Below are 18,955 nucleotides of genomic sequence, written 5' to 3'. Positions count from 1 at the left end.
ACAGGCAGCGGTCCTGCTGGATCAGCACAGATCACTAACTGGACTGCTTCTGGAGGGAGCAGGCGTGCAGGGAATAGCAGGCGTGCACCATCAGGCCCTCTGCGTTTCTACCCATGTTCTGAGCCCACACCGTCCATGGTCTTGCTCTGCCTGAGAAGTGTCGTGCTCACGCGGTGAATGTTCTGGGGCACAGGGGAGGGTATTCCCTGATGGCTCTTCCCTCCCACCTCCCAGATGACTGGGATGGTTCCTCTGCAGCATTTCAGGCTGCCTTTCCTGTTCCGCTCCTCTTACTGTGACACACACATGGCTGACTGCACCAGGCCCAGCTTCTCTGTGGGGTAGAATGACCCAGCCCACACATTTCCAGGCAGTCCATCTGGCTCCACTGCAGGACCCATGGCTCTGCCTGTGCGGTGCCAAGGGCTAAGTGACTTTTCTGGGATGAATTGGTTTCATTGCAACTTCTCAAAAATACAGCATTAAAGCTGAACAGACCAGCGAGAGGCAGGACTGAGCACAGCAAAGTAAAGGAAGGAAGAGGGTGGGTAACAGACTCTTTCTCCACACTCTACCTCATCTCCGTCCTTCACGTCCTACATGCCTGAAAGACCACAAGACTGGAGGAAGATTAAGTTCAGATAGACAACACAATCGGGCTGAATTCTATTGCACTTATAGGATTCAAACAGAACTTTTTAATCAAAACATCTCTCGATCCTGCTACTTACTATTGGAAACACAAAGACTACAGACTCATCCTGGGTCATAATAGGCATGAGGAGCTCCTGGGTGGGTACTAACTGCCCCGCAATTCTCTCCTTCCCCTACAAACACTACAGTCATTAGCAATGTCCACCAGCTAGAAACAGAAAGAAGGTAACATGGCCCCAGGTAATCTCAAACAAAGCCCAAGACTCCTGGGGTTCAGGGCTGACAGTGGTGTTCTCTGGAAGGAAAGGCACTGCAAACAGCCAGAGCAAACTGCTGCCCTGGGAGACAAAGGAGGCTAACTGGCCACCCCACCTACAAGTCTGGAAACCCCATTGCCTGAACTCTCCGGAGAATCCCATAGGATTCTATAGCTTTGAACATATTAATGAACAAAATGAAGGCGTAACAAATCAAATAGATCAAAGGTATTATTAATACGTGGAACAAATACAAGAGAATCACTCAAATGTGCATGTATGAAGGCCAAAATGGGATTCTGGGTAACACTTGCAGCTTCTATTTGTTGTATCACGCCTGTCAAGGGAATTGACACCCAACCACTTTGTAGTTCTTACTTAAGGAAATGAAATGACGGTTTTCAAAGTAATGTCACAACAGTATCGGGGGAACAAATCATTTAAAGCTGTGTTCCTAAGAGCCTGTTCTCTCTCTGGGAGAAAGATAAAGCATTCTGTTGCTGTAGGGTTAGCGCTGGAATCCCACAGGGACAGGCCGACCCTGGGAGTCGGAATGGACTCAATGGTGTGGGTTTTTTAGAGTTTCCTGTTTTACTTCAACTTTAGAAGATACGACTAAACCGCCCCTACTCTTGGGCTCTGTCCTGCCAGGTAGGTAACAGATCAATGGTAGGGAGGGATGCCAGGAGCTCTGGTCAGTCCCATGGGCAGGGGCTTGGTGTCAATTCTTTAGCACTGGGAGCCACTGCAGACTTGTTTTACCTGGCTGGTGTTCCTTCAAATGCTTTATCAGCTGCTTCTCCCAGGATTTCAGCTTTTAAGTAATACAACATCCGGACTCGCAAAAGTACCCTGTGGAAGGCAGAGATGAAGGCACACACATTAGAACCCAAGCTGCCCTCCCGCGGACACAGAGAGGTTCCTGGCATTTCCCAGACTCAGTGCCATCAAATCACAGGTGGGAAAGTTCTAGGATGACAGATAGCACTTCTGATCCCCGAGCGAGTCGCACAGCACTCTCCACCTGGTGGCTTCCAGCAGGCTCCTTACACTAACTCACGAGTCTCCTGAAGAGCACGTGCATGTGCCGTCAGCTGGTGTTTGCCGACAATTTCCCTGATACACACTTCAATGTCGGTGTCAAAGGCACATCCCTGCCAGAGAAGTTTCTCTTCCAGGTGCTAATTCCTAGTGACTGAGTACGGACGGCACCCAGGTCCGATGGGCATGTGCCAGATAGATTTGAGACACAGCAGTTATGCATCTGTTGGGCAGCTTCTATGTGCCTGAGCCATGCTGGGTCCCTATGAAATATCCAGAGCGGGCAAGGCAGCCCATTCTCCAGGAGCCTAAGGCAGGCTGCATGGGAAAGGGGCCCCACAGTGGAAATGCCAGACCACAGGTGAGAACAGTGGGGACCTAGAGGTCAGAGAGCAGCTGACCACTTTTGGAGGGTACTTCATATTCAAGGCTAAGTTTAGAAGAATTAAAAAAAGTATTCTTGTAATGTGTTTAAAACCAGTATAAAACGAAGGCCAGTTGTCAAAAAGCCCACTTATACATAGCTCTGTATGACCTGCTCTTCAGATAACCTGTTCTTCAGAGACTACACACAGTGTGCAATGACAAATGCCCAGACTATCTCTGGAAGAACATGGGATGCTGCTCCCTTCTGGAGAAGATCACAGGGGAACCGAGGGTGGAAGGAACACTTATTTTCAGAAGCGCTTTTTAAAAATGCCTACGCATGACCTACATCAAGCCTCTACAAAAGCATGACCTCTGCTCTATCTGGGTACAGAGTTGAATTTTTACGTTGGCAACTCCCTCCTTTCCTGGTTTAGCATTCCTTACCTAAGTTGTCAAGCCCAAGGTATAAGAACTCATTAAGCAGGTACAGCCTTTGCTAGTCCTGACACCTAGCCGGCAGGCAGTAGCTGCCAGTTTCCTTAGTAAGGACTGGGACCAGGGTGTCGCAGGTCCAGAATGTCAAGAGTCCTGTCTTCTTCCATCTGGTTCAGAAGAGGGCTTCTCTGAAGCTTAAGAGACAGAGAGCTGCTTCGTCTTAGCTAAGAAGCCAATATGTTGACGTTTATTACCATCAGTAGCGTGACAGAATGGAATCTACAGTCAACAGTATTCACTCATTCTCCAAATGAAGAGCCCATCATCAGAGGGTGGGTGGGTAATTTCTTCGAGAGAGGACTACCATCCTTAGTGTAAGATGACCTTAGATGGCTTCTGAACTCAAGGGCAAGAAAGCACACACAGGTCTGTAATACCCTTGCTTTAGCCAAACAAAACAACCCAGTAATATTCTTGGTGGCGGTATCCACTTTCCTTTACATTTTACTGAAGCGAGGTACTGAAAAAGAAAGGATCTTTATCAGAGAATTCTGGTAGTGTCTTCATAAAAAATGCACAAGTTGGTAAATTTCCACAAAGTGATTGTACATGTGTATCCCAGCACCCAGGTCAGGATAAAGAACTTATCCTAGTCACTGTCCCTTGCCAGGCATCATACCCCATCCCTATCACCATCCTGCCCTTTCCAAATCCAAACTCACTGCCCTCGAGGCAAAGCTAACCCGTCGGCTGTGTGTTTCTGAGACTGTATCCGGTCAGGTGAGCAGAAAGCCTGTCTTTCGCCGTCAGAGCTGTTGGTGGCTTTGAACAGCCCAACTTGTAACCATGACACCACCAGGGCTCCTTCTAACAGTTGTAAAAACGGTGTTCTTGTTTCTTCTGTTTTAAGTTCTTTACATGGCAAATTCTTGCCTCTAAATAACATACGCTCATCATGGCTCAGTTAAGCACTAGATACTGACCAAGAGTGGTGGTTTGAGCCCACCAAGAGATCCACTGGAGAGTGGAGGTGAGTGGGTGAGGGTGGAGTGGACCTGGAACTATGCATCCATGGGGACTGCAGCCTAGAGAGCCCTCTGGGACAGTTCTCCGCTACAGGGCCGCTGTGAGTCAGCACTGTCTCACCGGCACAGAACTACTGTGACTGACAAGTCCTTGAATGATGACTACGTGCATGCACGTGTTAGCGCACTGACGTCCTCCCAGCAACGTGAAGAGGTAGGAACTATTCTTCTTCTCAGTTCTTTGATGGAGGAAAGAAGGTGCAGATAGGTTAAGTCACTTACTTATCAGTAGTTCACACTCCTGATAAATGTTGGGCCAGAATTCAAATCTACACCGTCTAATATCAGAACCTGTCTTCACCTTTACCTACTACTGAAATGGCAGTCAACTGGCTAACAAACAGAGCTCACCATTCCCAGAAACTAGTCTTCTGCCAATAAAAACCCTCCTTAGAACTTCTTAGATTCTTTTCTTCCTTCTTGTCACCCATTTAACCAACAGTAATGAACGGAGTCCCTTGTGAAGCTCACAGCTCTGTGATACTACGGAGACTCTAGCCTGTCTCTATGCCACCTCAGGACAGAACCAGGACCTGTTGTTACAAGGATGCAGGTTTTAGTGCCACACACAGAGAGTTATCTGTTAACTGAATGAATCCTGACTCCCACCACTGGGAGAAGCAAGCAGCGGTTGGGGGATGCCCTGCTGGGGACATTCTACGGAGTCAGGGAGGAGTCACAAGGTCCCCGCTAGCTCCGAGTTTGATCTTACTGAACCAGACTACACTGGAAGTTGGTCTCCGTTGTATCCATAGACTAAAACAGCAATCAGCACCCTCAAGATAAATTCTGCTTTGATATTCTCAGGGTCTAGCATATGCTCAGGAAGGGTTTTCGGGAAGGTAGGTGGTTTTGAATTTCCCGAAAGCTTAAAACTTGGTCTGGCTTGTCTATGATCATCTCTGCAGGTGTCCAACGAAGTTGTCAGGCCATTCTCCCACTCAAGTGCATTTGGCAATGCAAGCTACGTGGCACGGCAACTTCGCAAGGCAAAGCCCGAATCTCGATTTGCTCGTCATCTTTGGGAGAATACAATACTTCGGAGTTTATTGCGGCTAAAAGCACCGCTATCCTCCTGGCTTGGATTCCTCCCACACACTGTAGATTCTCCCTTAATGGTCTCTCTGACATTTGACTCATCCTTCCCATTTCCACAGCCAATACTCCAGTCGAGGTCCTCCTGATCTACGATTTAGCTAAGGCAGAGCTCTTCTGCTTGGCCACTCACTGAGGCACATTAACTTCATCTTGCAAACTGCTGCCAGATTATCCTGTTCTCCAAAGTGGAATTTTGTCTCAATTCTCACCAGATCAAGGAAAATGGTTGCTTAATGTCTGTAACTAAAACCTTGGTTAGCCTGGTATGTAAGGTCTTCGGTCTGTTTTCTTATGCAGCCAGCCTCCTCTTTCTGCTCCCCACATGGTGACTCTGACCCAGACACCAAAGCTGCTACTGGATCCTGGCCCCATCAGGTACTCTGTGCATGCTGAGATAACCCTGCTTTCCTCCTCTCCAGCACCTACAGGGTGTCCTCTCTACGCCTCCATTAAGACCTACAGCCTCCAAAGAGCCTGCACTGTGTGTACATGAGTTTCTCATACAGTACTGGGCCTGAGCCCAAGCTTCAAATATTTGCTAGAGTCAAGAGAAAGGGCAGACTTCATCTGTGGAAAGAAAACAAACAAAAATCACCCAACAAAATCTATAGACTCATTAAAATGTTAAAGGCAGGCAAAAAAAAACAAAAATCTAGCCAATAGTTCCCTCAAACAAAAACATCTTAACTTGTAAGGCAGTAAATTCTGTATTCTCAGAAGACTCCAAGCAGAGGCCTTCTCACTTCTCACCAGGAAAGCTGAGCAGGTAATTCTTGCACGGCCCAGGAAGCTTGACTAGATGGCTTCCAAGGGCCCTTTTAAATGTAAGGTCCTCAGGATGTAGCTACATTGAACAATGATGAAAATGTCCACGAGTGTGCTGTGGCTGACTGCCCTAGCTCTCTAATGTCCTAGAACAGTTCATTTAATTGTTGTTGTTGCCCCTCCCATTCCCTTTGGCTGTTAGCCTCCGGTATCAATACCTGTCAGAAGACTAGAGGTCAGGAATGGACCCAGCCAACTGAAACAAGCAAATAACAAGTATTCTGACCCAACTTCGCCCACATGTCCCGTCTCTGGCGCACCAGGCAGGGGTGGTTGCACAGACAGTGAAGGTTTGTGGGGGTGGGGGAGAACACGCACTTGTTGCAGTGCTGTTTGAGGTGCTTCTTGTAGCCGTCATCATGCAAGACGACCTCGGGGTTGCAGGTGGCCAGCCAGTCGGCATTCTTTAATTCTGGGAGTAGCAGTTGGTTCTTCGTCTTCTTCCCTTTCCTTCCTCGAGGGACTGGGGCAGACAAACCTGAAACATAAAAACGCCAAGGTCATACATGGGCGCTTGACCAAAGCTGGCCTGGGCTGCAGAGAGACTCAGGCTGTGTTTGGCAAGACCTGGACAACAGACCAGCCTTCAGTGTACCAGGCAGCGGGGATGGTGAGTGGATGAGACTGGTGCCCTCCGTAGTATGTTCCAGAATTGCTAGTTAACAAGAAAGAACTTACCGAGGACTCAGGAATACAGAAAGGTGCGATATAATGTGTACTCTTCAGGAATGTAGAATCTCACTCGGGGAAAGAGGAACACTCAATCTGCACTTTGGCCAAGCACAGGGGAGACCAAGTACAGTTCAAGACAGACAGATGCACTGAACAGATGGTGAGATGCACAAGACAAGTCTCAGAGAGCATGGTCCCCAACTCCTTGGAGGAAACCCTCTGGCACGCAGGTTACGGCCAGGACTGCCAAGTGCACAGACGTCAAGCGGGCCCTAAATGACGCTAAAAATTCACAGGTACCCAGGTGAAATTTCTCTCTGAGCAAGAGAAATTCCCCAGAGTCAGGTAGCATGGGCAACACAGGGAGAGAAGAGAAGACTCTCCCCAGAAGAGATGTGTGTGGCCTCAGTATGGAGTCTCTCTCTCACCTGAGTGGTTCTGGAGGGTCTGGGCCTGCCCATCTTTGGTAGGTGTGATCAGTTCCCAAATGAAACTCTTGATCTTCTCATCACCCTTGTAATGCTTGACGCAGTACACCAGCAAGGCCCGGCAGATCATCTCCATGTCTTTCTCGTTCAGATGCCACTTGAACCGCCCATGGGTCAGGATGTCCTTCCATCGGCCCCAGCTGCAGAGTGGACACAGAAGGGAACTGGGAAAAGGGCAGGCCACACAGGCATCCTAAGCACAGGAAGGGAGCCAAGAGCCCAAAGTGCTTCCTGTCCCCTGCTGGGTCTACAAACCATCTTGAGGCCTGCAGGGCATGAAGTGTCACTGAAGTAACCTGGATATTAGACACCAAGTACTTCATATGACCACAGGAGTGTTAAAAAGACACAGACCAAAATATCTGGAGCAGGGAATAACTGAAATAAAACAGGAATGGTGAGACAGAAGTGGTGAGCTCACAGAAGCCACACTTTCTACTCCAACCAAAGCATGCACGTGCACGAATCAAGCTTTAACTGTAACATCTGTTGCACTGCCTCCTTGTATATCCCTGGAGGGAAGAAAGCAGGAAATTTGCACTCGGGAGTAAGTGAGTTACGGAGGTTTGCCGTGACAAACATCCGAGAAAATCACGGCGCCCTACATTATGGCAGCCGAGTGCAGAGCACTGAGGTGCCATGCTGAGCAGAAGGCAGCTCTCCCCCTCCTTTTTAGTTGGCTACCATATGTATCCCTGGATATGGGGTAGTGGGGGAACAGGACAAGGGGAGGGTGTTATTTACATCTCCACAGGAAAAGAGGGACCAGACTTCAACCTGGTGCACCCAGGCATGAATGCAACACACACGAAGCAGGGAACCGATAGAGGTCTGAGGGGCCGGCCCAATGCCAACTACGTGGACAGCCCCTCCTCCCCCCTGAGGAATTCACTTCAGAGGAAAGCAGTGGAACTAGCGCTCAGGGAGAGAGACATGTCTGATCAGAGCCCAGAGAAGCAAACGAAGGGGGAGGGAGAGAGTGAAGCATACCCTGGCCCACCAAGCCCTGAGGATGATGATATTCCTGCTCAGAGCAGCCAAAGCACAAAGAGGAACATAGGGAGGGTCCCACGATGAGACACAACATCCCTCACGGACCCATAGCACTATGGGGGACAACATTGGAGACACAGTGCAGGAATTGCATCCAACCTGACCCCACCACACCAAGGTGAAATATTAAGGCTATACAACAGAACAGCAAGGGAAGCAGAGCAAGGAAGTCCCCGGAGAACACCAATAATAGATCAGAATCGACCGGAAAACACTCCTAAAGGTCAACAGACCTGGAACAACTTTATAGACTTTTTATTTTTTTTGTCGCTGTTTTGTTTTTCTCGGTCTTGTTTTTGTGCTTATTATTGTCTCTGCATGTCTATCTAAATAAGATAGGTGGGATAAACATTCTGGAGGAGAAAACAACAGGATTCTTGGTTCCAGGGCGAGGAGGGGGGTACACAGGAGGGGAATGTGGCGGAAACAAAGTGGTGTTAACAAACCGAGGGGCAAGGGAACAAGTGAACCAAAACTGGTGGCGAGGAGGGTGTAAGAGACCTGGTAGGGCTTGATCAAAGGCAATGTAACCAAGAGGAATTACTGAAACCCAAATGAAGGCCAAACATGACAGTGGGACAAGAGGAAAGCAAAAGGAAACAGAGGAAAGAACTAAGAGGCAAAGGGCACTTATAGAAGTCGAAATACAGTCATATACATAGGTAAATATATATGATAGGGAAATAGATCTATGTACATGTATTTACAGGTTTAGTATTAAGGTAGCAGATGGACATTGAGCCTCCACTCAAGCACTCCCTCAATGCAAGAATATTTTGTTCTAAAACCTGGCATTTCATGATGCTCACCTTCCCGAAATGATCGCTGAAGACAAAGTGGGTGCATCAGCAAATGTGGTTAAGAAAGCTGATGGTGTCCGGCTATCAAAAGATATAGCATCTGGGGTCTTAAAGGCTTGAAGATAAACAAGCAGGCATCTAGCTGAGAAGCAACAAAGCCCACATCGAAGAAGCACACCAGCTTGTGTGATCATGGCATGTTGATAGGATCAGATATCAGGCATCAAAGACCCAGAACAAAAAATCCTATCATTGTGAATGAGGGGGAGTGGAGACCCAAAACCCATCTGTAGGCAACTGGACATCCCCTTACAGAAGGGTCACAGGGAATAGATGAGACAGTCAGGGTGCAGTATAACACCGATGAAAACATACAACTTTCCTCTAGTTCTTTAATGACCCCCCCTTCCAACTATCATGATCCCAATTCTACCTCACAGTTCCGGCTAGACCAGAGGATGTACACTGGTACAGATAAAAACTTGAACACAGGGAATCAGGACAGATAAACCCCTCAGGGTCAATAATGAGAGTAGTGACACAGTGATACCCAGGAGGGGAAGGGAAAGGTGGGGGGAGAAAGGGGGAACGATCACAATGATCTACATATAACCCCCTCCATGGGAGACCGACAACAGAAAAGAGGGTGAAGGGGGACATCAGTCAGTATAAGACATAAAAAAATCATGATAATTTATAAATTATCAAGGGTTTGTGAGGGAGGGAGGGTGGGGAAAGGAGGGGGAATAAATGAGGAGTTGATACCAAGGGCTCAATTAGAAAGAAAACGTTTTGAAATGAGGACAACATATGTACAAATGTGCTTGACACAATGTATGTACGGATTGTGGTAAGAGTTGTACGAGCCCCAATAAAATGATTTTTAAAAAAAGGCGGCCTTTCTCTCGCTTGCTTCCTCGTACATCCCCAACGAAGGCCACAGCCACCTCTAGGGGAGAATGGAGAGTCACATGGGATGCATACCGGGGGTGAGACGCAGAAAGCCGGCCGAGTCAGCACCTACCCAAAGATGAGCAGATTCTTCTCGGCCCGGAAGCACTCCGCTCGGAGGTAGCGCCTGCTTTTCTCACTCAGGCGCCTCGATCTCGTGGGCCTTTCATCAGAGTCACTGTCTAGTTCCGAAAATTCCATGAGCTCGTCCTCCTCAAAGGAATTGTAGTGTTTGGTCTGCTTCCTCACCCGAGGCCGGTCAATCACTAAACTTTCCTAGAGAGAGAGAGAGAGAGAGAGAGAGATGTATGCTGGCCCTTGCCACAGCATACATTCCTCATGACTCTGGGGACAGAACTGTGCCCTTGTCTCACCCACCCACACTCCCTCAGGAAACACTCCTTCTGGCACACCTGCTGTGTCCATGGAAACAGGACTAGCAGAGGGGATTCTCAGGGACTTGCTGAGGCTGGCATCGTCTCGAGTCCCCAGTGCTGCCCACCACTGTCTAGAGTGGTAGGCTGCTCTTGCCAGGAAGGTCTGGAACGGGGAGTCCCAGCTGTTCTGCCCAGCATGTGGGGAGCAGTGTGAGCTCAGGAGACATGACAAGTTGGAGGATCCCATCTGCTAAGTGACTTTCTGAAGACAAAACACACATCCCTGCTGTTTCATTATCTGCCTTCCACTGACACTACCTATTAACCTTTGGTCTTTCACTGAAAATACAGCTCCAGCTCGGGGACTCCCTTGACCACACCCATTGCCTCTTTTCTAAATTTCCATCATTTTTGGCTCTCCAGCCTCCTCTACAAACTAAAACCAAACTCAACCACCTGCCATCAATTAGATTCCAACTCTCTGTAAGGTTTCTGAGGCTGTAAATCTTTATGAGGGAGCCCCAGTGGTGTAGTGGATTATGTGTCAGGCTAACCATAAGGTCAGCAGTTCAAATCCACCAGCTGCCCCACAGGAGAAAGATGAGGTTTTCTACTTCCCTAGTTCCAGTCTCAGAAACACACAGGGCAGTTCTATCCTGTCCTATAAGGTCATTATGAGTTGGAAATGACTTGACGACAGGGTGTGACTTGAGAAACCCACGCGTCACCATTCTCCCTTGGAGTGGCTGGTGGGTTGGAACCACTGACCATGACACCAGGTGTCCGCTATTGCACCTCTTTCTAAAGCTGGGCTAAACTCCTGCCTAATCCTCCAAGCTGCCCACATAACACATTTCTGGTGTTATCAGTGTATCACCCCTTCTGGTTCTCTACTGCTTTTTATTGCCGACAGACCGGCATTCCTCCCCATTGCCCACCCGAGTAGAGTAACTTCTTTCTTGATTGTGCACCAAAAAAATACTTAGAATAAGTCACTAACAAGGACTACAGAATCTTCCTGAGAGAGGTCAAAAGCATTTGTTTGGAGAACAGTTGAAGGATCCAACCTCTGACAGTCAAGACACAGAGCACACAAGGCAAGTACTGCTTACTGAACAGGTGGGGTAGGAGCAGGGGCATTCTATCTGTCCCTGCTCATCCATTCCACAGTAGGCTGATGGCACTAGCGATGGCAAGAAGGGAAACTGACGCTGAAGGGGTGCCCCACAATGGGCCAGTGAGACACACAAAATGAACACACACCTCACAACAGGCATGACTACGTGCTGCTCTAGCATGAAGAACTGACCTCAGGGAGGTGGGATAACTTGCCCTCTGGCATGCAGCGAGTCTATGCAGAGCTGGCATTCAAAGCCTGGTTCATTATCAAGCTCGTTCTCTTTCCTCTTACTCAGAACCAGGACAACTCGACACACTGAGAGACAGTGCTCCAGCACGCTCCTTTCTCCCTGTTCCAATGACCTGACAGAGGTGCGGTTATTTCCTAGCAATCATTCAAGTAAAGGAAAAGGGTACATTTCAGGGATGGGCTGCTGGCTTGGGACAAAGCACCGAACTCCATCTCTTTGGCCAGTTCCAGTTCTAACTGCCTTTGTCTAATTTCCAGCTGTCAATCAGACTGAGTGTTCCATTAGATCATTTTTAATAGTTAACATTTATCAAGCTCTGTCTATGTGCCAGACATGTTTTACAAGTGTCACCTCCATGAGGAATCGCAGCCCTGGTGTGAGTAATGGCTTGAGCTCTGTGTGAGTTTATGGCCATGTAAAGCCATCAGTGACATGTTCAGTGGAATAAATAATCTTAATGTTGTACCTTTTCATTCTTTGCTTCAGTGTCCAGTTCAGCTATTTTAGCCCATTTCTGCCAAAAGTTTGGGTCATCTAGGGAAATATCTGTTCTATTTCCGGAAGCCACAAAGCTAGCCTGTAGAGAAGACACAAGTCAGTAAACAGCACAAACTAATGAAATACCGGCATTACTACACATGGTCTAGCAACTTAAGTCTATTCTCCATCCCTGGTCAACACCAAAAAGCCCAATAGGTCCTCCAAAATGAGTGTGAAAGCTCAAACTATTCTATTCCATATTTTAAAAAAGACTGGGTGCGAAAATTACAATTTCAACCCAGAGGAAAATTTTGGGAATTTATACTTAGAAGCAGGAAGATGATCCTGAAAACATAACGGCACAATTACTTGATGTCTGGTTCCCCGGGAAAGGGTTAATTCTTAAGCGTTCTCTAGAGTTCATTTATCTTCCAGTGCAAGGGCTTCCATGAGTTGGCTACAGAAAAGCACCGAGCAGGGATGGTGAGCAGGGATGAGCAATGCTTCATCTGCCTTCTCCCCTTAGAGGACAACACCCAAACCTTATGCTACGAATAGGGCCGAGCGACTGCATGGGGCACCAAACAGAAAATGGAAGCAGAGGTCAGTCTGTCAAGGTGCGAATGGGCAGAGTCTATGAGCAGGGGAACCTGAGAGCAATCTGGCAGGTGATCTGATTAATTCCACAGCCAGTGAGCTGAATTGCCAAGGCAAGAGGCCGCTATAGCAACTGGGATCTTGAATGACAGCTACTTTCCTACAAAACGTACTTACTTAGTTGGAGGAATGGATTGTCCACTGGACTTTGAACTCTTTGATATTAATCAAGGGACTGATATAGAACTCACAGGTTTCAGAGTCATCTCTGAGAACAGTGAATATTGCAAACTGCAAACAAAAGTGTCCACTGTGCCCCCTACAAGTCATCTCTCAAAGGTCGAGTACAGTGTTTCCTTTTTATAATTAATGCCACGGAGTCAATACTGACTCACAGTGATCCTATAGGACAGGGTAGAACTGCCCCTTTGAGTTTCTGCGACTGAACTGTGTACATACGGGAAGAGAAAGCCCCTTTTCCTCTCTCTAACTTTTGATTATTACCAGAATCCACCTAAGGACCTGCATCTTCAGATTGTCATGGAGACTAATGGGGGCCAGATAACTTCAATGGCATAGGCTTAGACAAACACAGTCAAAAAGAAACCATTTCCTTTCTCACTCCTTCTGTAATGGTTAGGGATTATGTCAACTAGACACCCTGGTAAGGGTGGGCTTAACCTATCAGTTGGGTCACAGTGTGAAGACACCTTCTTGGTGTCATATAACATTTTTTGTATAAGCATGGTAACATAGAGGGAACTCTCTCCCCACTCCCACCCCCTCCACCTTCCTGCTTGCTGGGTTTCTGCTGCCTGCAGGGGGAGACCCACGACCCTAAAAGCTGTGGTCACCTTGCATGTTTCCACCGACCCTTACGACTGTGCACCCACCAGCCTGTGTGATCTTCCTGCATCCCACTTCAGCTTTCTGCTTTAGTAGCTGCGGCTATGTTGAGTCTGAAGAGAGCCCCGTGTACTCAACTCATGGACTTAAGGTGGAGTGGTTGAGATAGCTTCTTGATATAGGAAATTATTTCTCGATATAAGTTCTTTCCTATACATAAGTGATGCCACTGATTTTGTTTCACCAGACAACCTGACAACCCCTGGGCCAATAAAGGCGGCTCTGGCGAGAAGCTTCTGTACCTTGGCAAAAGTGGATCCTTTCCCTTCAGACTGGATGGTGATGGTATGGGTTCTCCTCTGCAGAATCTGGTCAATGTCTTCTTCACAGAACTTAGAGCCTTCATCTTCCTCATCCATCAAGGCTCCGTAAGCACCTTTCCGAAGCAAGTCCTCCACCTCGATTTTTGAGAGCTGCTGCACCTAGACCGGTCACCACCAAAGACTACTCACCAAGTAGAAAACGTGCAGGAGGAAAAGTCTCAAACCTGACCTTCATGATTAGCACAGAGCTCTGCCACTATCTGTACATGTCCAAAGACTAAAGGACATGGAAGATGACATCCCTGGTGAAGACACTCAAGAACCATGGGAGGGTAAGCCAGTCTTGCAGAGTGCTCTGGAATAAAGCCCAGCATATAGTCCAATGCCCCTAACATTCTATGGGATGGTGCTTATTATCAAATGTCACATGTCATTAAAACAACACTCCATCACAGAGGACATATTTGACTTTCCCCCCATGTTTTAGTTTTGAGTCTGCATCTTTAAAAGCCTCCAGATGTACCAAACTGAAGAATAATGATTATTAAGTACATTAGTATTGGAAATGATGTCATTTCTTTAAAAAAACAAAACATCCTGCGCCAAGTGTGATCTCCTCAACTGCAGTTGAAAGCAGGAAATGAGTTCAAAACACCCTTTCCTGGTTCTCATTATAGCAATCACAAGAGGGAATACCGTGACTCCCAGCACTGGCTAAGTGAAGAATTCTACACAGCAACATACCCATAGCTAACAGGACAGAGAACATCTGGACGAAAGACAATCCGTGTAGAAGGCCTTACTTTCCTATCTTTGATGCCCTGATCCAAGGGATTAGGGAGATATGCCGCTTTGCTTGCCTTCACTTCAAGACAATATGAGCTGCAATTTTCCTGGCCTGTCCTCCCCCAGGGTGGGGAGGGGTGAGATATTAACTGCCACATTTCAAGTCACAAATTCACCCATTCATTTATTCACTGAACAATATGCCCTGAAATCCTTCAATATGCCAAATGCTGTTAGGGACTACAAGATATTCAGAGATAAAAAGAGATCCCACTGTACCCTCAAGGAGCTCAACATGTGATTTAAGAGATAAGGCATGGTAACCAATGTGCATTAGCAGAGTTGTAAAGGAAGATCTACTGGCTTCTAAAGGGTGCTGTGAACATTTTTATTTACTAAAAGGTTCTTGCATACTGGAGAATGCTACCCTATCACTGCTCCCACGGATAACTTCTAAGTAGTCACCGATAAACTGCACAGACCTGACCTCAAATACCCTCTTTGGGGATATGTGTGAGCTGGCACAATCCAGTGTACATGAATCACAAGAACAGCTGAAGAGAGCAAAGGCCCAGAGAGACCCAGGCAGTGTGACAAATGCTCCCGGAGGCTCCAGACTAGGTGGCATCATACTTACGCCGTTGGTGCTGCCCTTTCTGTTGATGTCCTGAAGAACAGCCTTGTCCAGACCCAACTTCAGGCTGGCCTTGTCAAACATTTCCCGCTCGTAGGAGTTCCGAGTAATCAAGCGGTACACTTTTACAGCTTTGCTCTGGCCTATCCGGTGACATCGGGCCTGAGCCTGAGAAAGGAGGAGGGTTACAACACACATCACATCAACACCAACAATAGTGGAGGCCCTGGGAACAGAAAAACACTCAGACACCAGGTGGTCTCAGCAAAGGCTGACCAGCTCTCACAGACTGGAGCTCGAAGGGCTGATTTCAGGACAGGATAACACTAAAGTATACACCAATTCAGGACTATTCCTTTTTTTTTTTTAATTTTAAAAACACCAGTTCCAAACTTACTCCACAAAGAAATGTCTCAGAGCTGGCAGCATGCTCTCTTTCTTTTTTTAAAACCATTTTATCGGGGCACGTGCAACTCATCACAATCCATCCATATACATCCATTGTGTCAAGCACATTTGTTATCATCATCCTTCTTAAAACATTTGCTTTCTACTTGAGCCCTTGGCATCAGCTCATTTTTTCCCCTTCCTCACAAACCCTTAATAATTTATAAATTATTACTTTGTCATGTCTTACACTGTCTGACGTCTCCTTTCACCCACTTTTCTGTTGTCTGTCCCCCAGGGAGGGGGTGATATGTAGATCCTTGTGACTGGTTTCTCCTTTCTACCCCACCTTCCCTTTCCCCTCCTGGTATTGGTACTCTCATTATTGATCCTGAGGGGTTTGTCTGTCCTGGTTTCCCTGTGTTTCTAGCTCTGATCCATAGCACTGTACATCCTCTCGTCTAGCCGGATTTGTAAGGTAGAAGTGGGATCATGATAGAAGAGTGTTGGAACATCACAAACGCATCTCCAGGCCTCTCTCCACCTTCACCTTGCTGGCAAGATACACTGGAAGCTGGCAGAGTCCTGGACATGCGTTTGTGATGTTCCAGCATTCTGCATCATTGCATATGGCTTTCTGAGTCTGAAGATGGACTTACGGACTAGTATCGGACTTAGGGACTAATATGGGACATAGGAACTTGAGATGGACTGGGTTGGAATGTTTTCTGGATAAATAATGGCCTCTTGATATAAAAGCACTTTCTTACATGAGTGTCCATGGATTTGTTTCTCTAGTCAACCTGGCCTAACACAGTGCACAAGATTAAGGATGGATTAAGTCCTGACCTTAGGGGAATCCTGGTGCATAGAGGTTACACTTTGGGCTGCTAACCACAAGATCAGCAGTTCAGAGCCAACAGCTGCTCCCATAAAGACTTAGTCTCGGAGATTCAACAGGGAAAGTTCTACCCTGTCCTAGAGGGTCACTATGAGTCGGAATCAATTACATGGCAGTGAGTTTTTTGGGAAGTTCTGATCTTAGCAGAGGATGTGAACCAAGCCAAACCCCGCCCCTTTTTTTTCATGGTATAGTTCTAAAAGAAAGCTTCCATACCTCCGTCAAAACTTTTCCTTTGTGTTTAAGAGCTACCTGGGACAGACAGATCCATTCCAGGACCACTGACGTAGGAGCACATTTGAGATCTGTCTAACGTGGTACAGGTTGAGACCAAAGGCACCCGAGAACGTGGCACAGAAACGATGGAGTAAAGAAAGCAGCAAGGCCAAGGCCATAGCTGAGACCAGGCTGCCATAAGAGAGGACTGAGGAGCTGTGCAGCAGAGACAGGCAGTCGGTCTCGTCCAAAGAGATAGCAGCCAAGGGACTACATGACTGAAGAGCTGAGGGTCAGAGAGCAATTTGGTTGCTGGCTATTCCTGTGTCCTTACTACTTACTGATCCTGACTTGTGGTGCCCTGCTTGTTCCCCTAAGGGAGTGTGGCCTGGGAGTTCTGTGTGGCCACTGCAACAAATTATTGAATCCAACAAAGAAACAGAGTGGCATAAGAGGAACGGTTGGTGTCTGTTTTAGACAGGGTTCTCTACAGAGTCAAAACCAGATTGCTGATAATTAATATATTTATAAAGATAGATATATAACATAAGAAATGAACTGTTAAATTATATACAGATAGATATATAATACAAGAAATGAACAGTTAAATTATAAAGCAGTACAAATGGCTCATTGCAACTCACTCCCGTGAGAGAGTTGTGAGACTGCCTTCAAGTCTTAAGGGCCACCAGGTAGTCCTCTGTAGAGAGATTTAGGCTATCCCGGCACAGGCAGCAAACAGCAAGGTAGGTCGCCAACCTTCAGCCAGGTCACCAACAGTCAGTCCCCAACTCCAGAGGTGTACATTCCAATTCTCTGGCGAGATAGGTCTTAAAGGGGCCTCAAATTACAGCGACACAGTTCATAGGAGAGGTGTCCCACAAGTAGTGTAGCTTGCAAATTGAGGCACAGAACAAACAAGGCAGCCGCACACTGGTCTGATGATCAAAGAGCGAGAGACAAAAAAGGCGAGGCTCGCCAAGCCATTTATCTCTTTGCCCTTCAATTAATCCCACATGTATTTATTGGCTAGGCTGGCACAATAAACTAACTATCTCAGTGTCTGACAGGTCAACAAGAATGGAGAGAGGAGGTATGCCTGACTCCTGCCTCATGGCAATAGGGAAGCCAGAGGAAGGAATGGTGGTGGTGTGTCCCTATCCCTCATTTTCATAACTCCCTGCTCTTAACTTTCAAAAAACATTATATACAGAGCAGGTCCATTTTCTATTCAACAATTCCTAAGCATTATGTTTCATCTCACTGACTCTAGTGCTCACAAGGTAATTCATCTCCCTTCCCCTACACCATCCTTGTGTTTCTTGTATCGATTCCTCATTTCTTCTCACTCTTCTGAACTCTGTTATTAGGTAATTGCTACTCTTTTGGTCTCCAATAGTTATTTTTAGGCATGCATACCTAAACAGTGCTGTTGTTCCCTATATAGACCTGTCTACTGTTTAACTGAAACTGGAGCCATGGAGGGAGTTTAATTTCAGAACTGAAGGGTGACTTCAGGTCACAACCTTGGGGGTTCCACCAGTCTCTACGTGACCAATAAAGCTTGTTCTTTTTCTGATTTGAGGGTTTTTTTTTTTGTTTTTTCTTTTGAATACTTTATTTGATGAAGTAGCCAAGTCTCTGTCCCAGTTTTCCGTGTTTGCTGACTGCATTCCTGCTGTGTCACTGAACAGCTTTCTGTATTTCTTGTAAGCTGGGATGAGACCCTGAGCACTGGTCAGATACATGAAGGTTCCATTTTGGACAGAAGATCAAAGGTGGTATTTCCACGTCCACCAAGAGGCATACATGATGTCTACTTTTTTTTTTAATTGACGATCATTGCCCACATCCATTATTTTACTAGGGGTTATAATTACTTTAATCAATTTCTGGTTACCCTCATATACAGTTCATACTGCAGAACCAAGATGTATATTCGAATCTTCCTCTTTAATTAGTTTCCAAAATAACATCCCACAAAATTGATTAATGAAGGTTTCCTTTCTTTCTTTTTTTTTTAGGAATACAATTATGGAAGGTGGAGGACTACATTCTGTAGAATGGATTTGGAGGTATCACTATGAACTCAGCACTGTTTGTGTGTGAGAGTAAGTAAAAAAGTACTAACATCAGTTTCAAGAACTCTGACAACAGGAGAACTAGGGGTGCCCAGCTACCAATAGCAACAGCTCTAAAAGGATCACATTAGGTGGCTCTGGACAGAGTGGGAGAAAAACCTTAAAACCACAGAGGAGACCAGCCTTACAGGTCCGAGAGAGACTGGCAGAACTCCTAAGACTATGTAGT

The 18,955-nt window shown here is 46.7% G+C and overlaps 1 protein-coding gene across 3 annotated transcripts in view; it reads right to left on the bottom strand.

Annotated features, from left to right (window-relative positions):
• Positions 1–18,955, bottom strand: part of CHD6 (chromodomain helicase DNA binding protein 6) — a 219,056-nt gene that overhangs the window by 43,233 nt on the left and 156,868 nt on the right. For all 3 annotated transcript variants that reach the window (XM_075528737.1, XM_075528740.1, XM_075528738.1), the window contains exons 18-24: positions 15,145–15,309; positions 13,701–13,880; positions 11,942–12,052; positions 9,802–10,004; positions 6,865–7,064; positions 6,083–6,242; positions 1,674–1,763 (exon numbers count right to left, since the gene is read on the bottom strand). In XM_075528737.1, coding sequence (XP_075384852.1) covers positions 1,674–1,763; positions 6,083–6,242; positions 6,865–7,064; positions 9,802–10,004; positions 11,942–12,052; positions 13,701–13,880; positions 15,145–15,309 — 1,109 coding nt within the window. The remainder of the gene's footprint in view (positions 1–1,673; positions 1,764–6,082; positions 6,243–6,864; positions 7,065–9,801; positions 10,005–11,941; positions 12,053–13,700; positions 13,881–15,144; positions 15,310–18,955) is intronic.

Source organism: Tenrec ecaudatus, chromosome 12 (assembly GCF_050624435.1).
Source record: "Tenrec ecaudatus isolate mTenEca1 chromosome 12, mTenEca1.hap1, whole genome shotgun sequence".
NCBI lineage: Eukaryota > Metazoa > Chordata > Mammalia > Afrosoricida > Tenrecidae > Tenrec > Tenrec ecaudatus.
The sequence above is the reverse complement of the archived record's forward strand: the minus strand, read 5'-3'. Positions and strand labels throughout refer to the sequence as shown.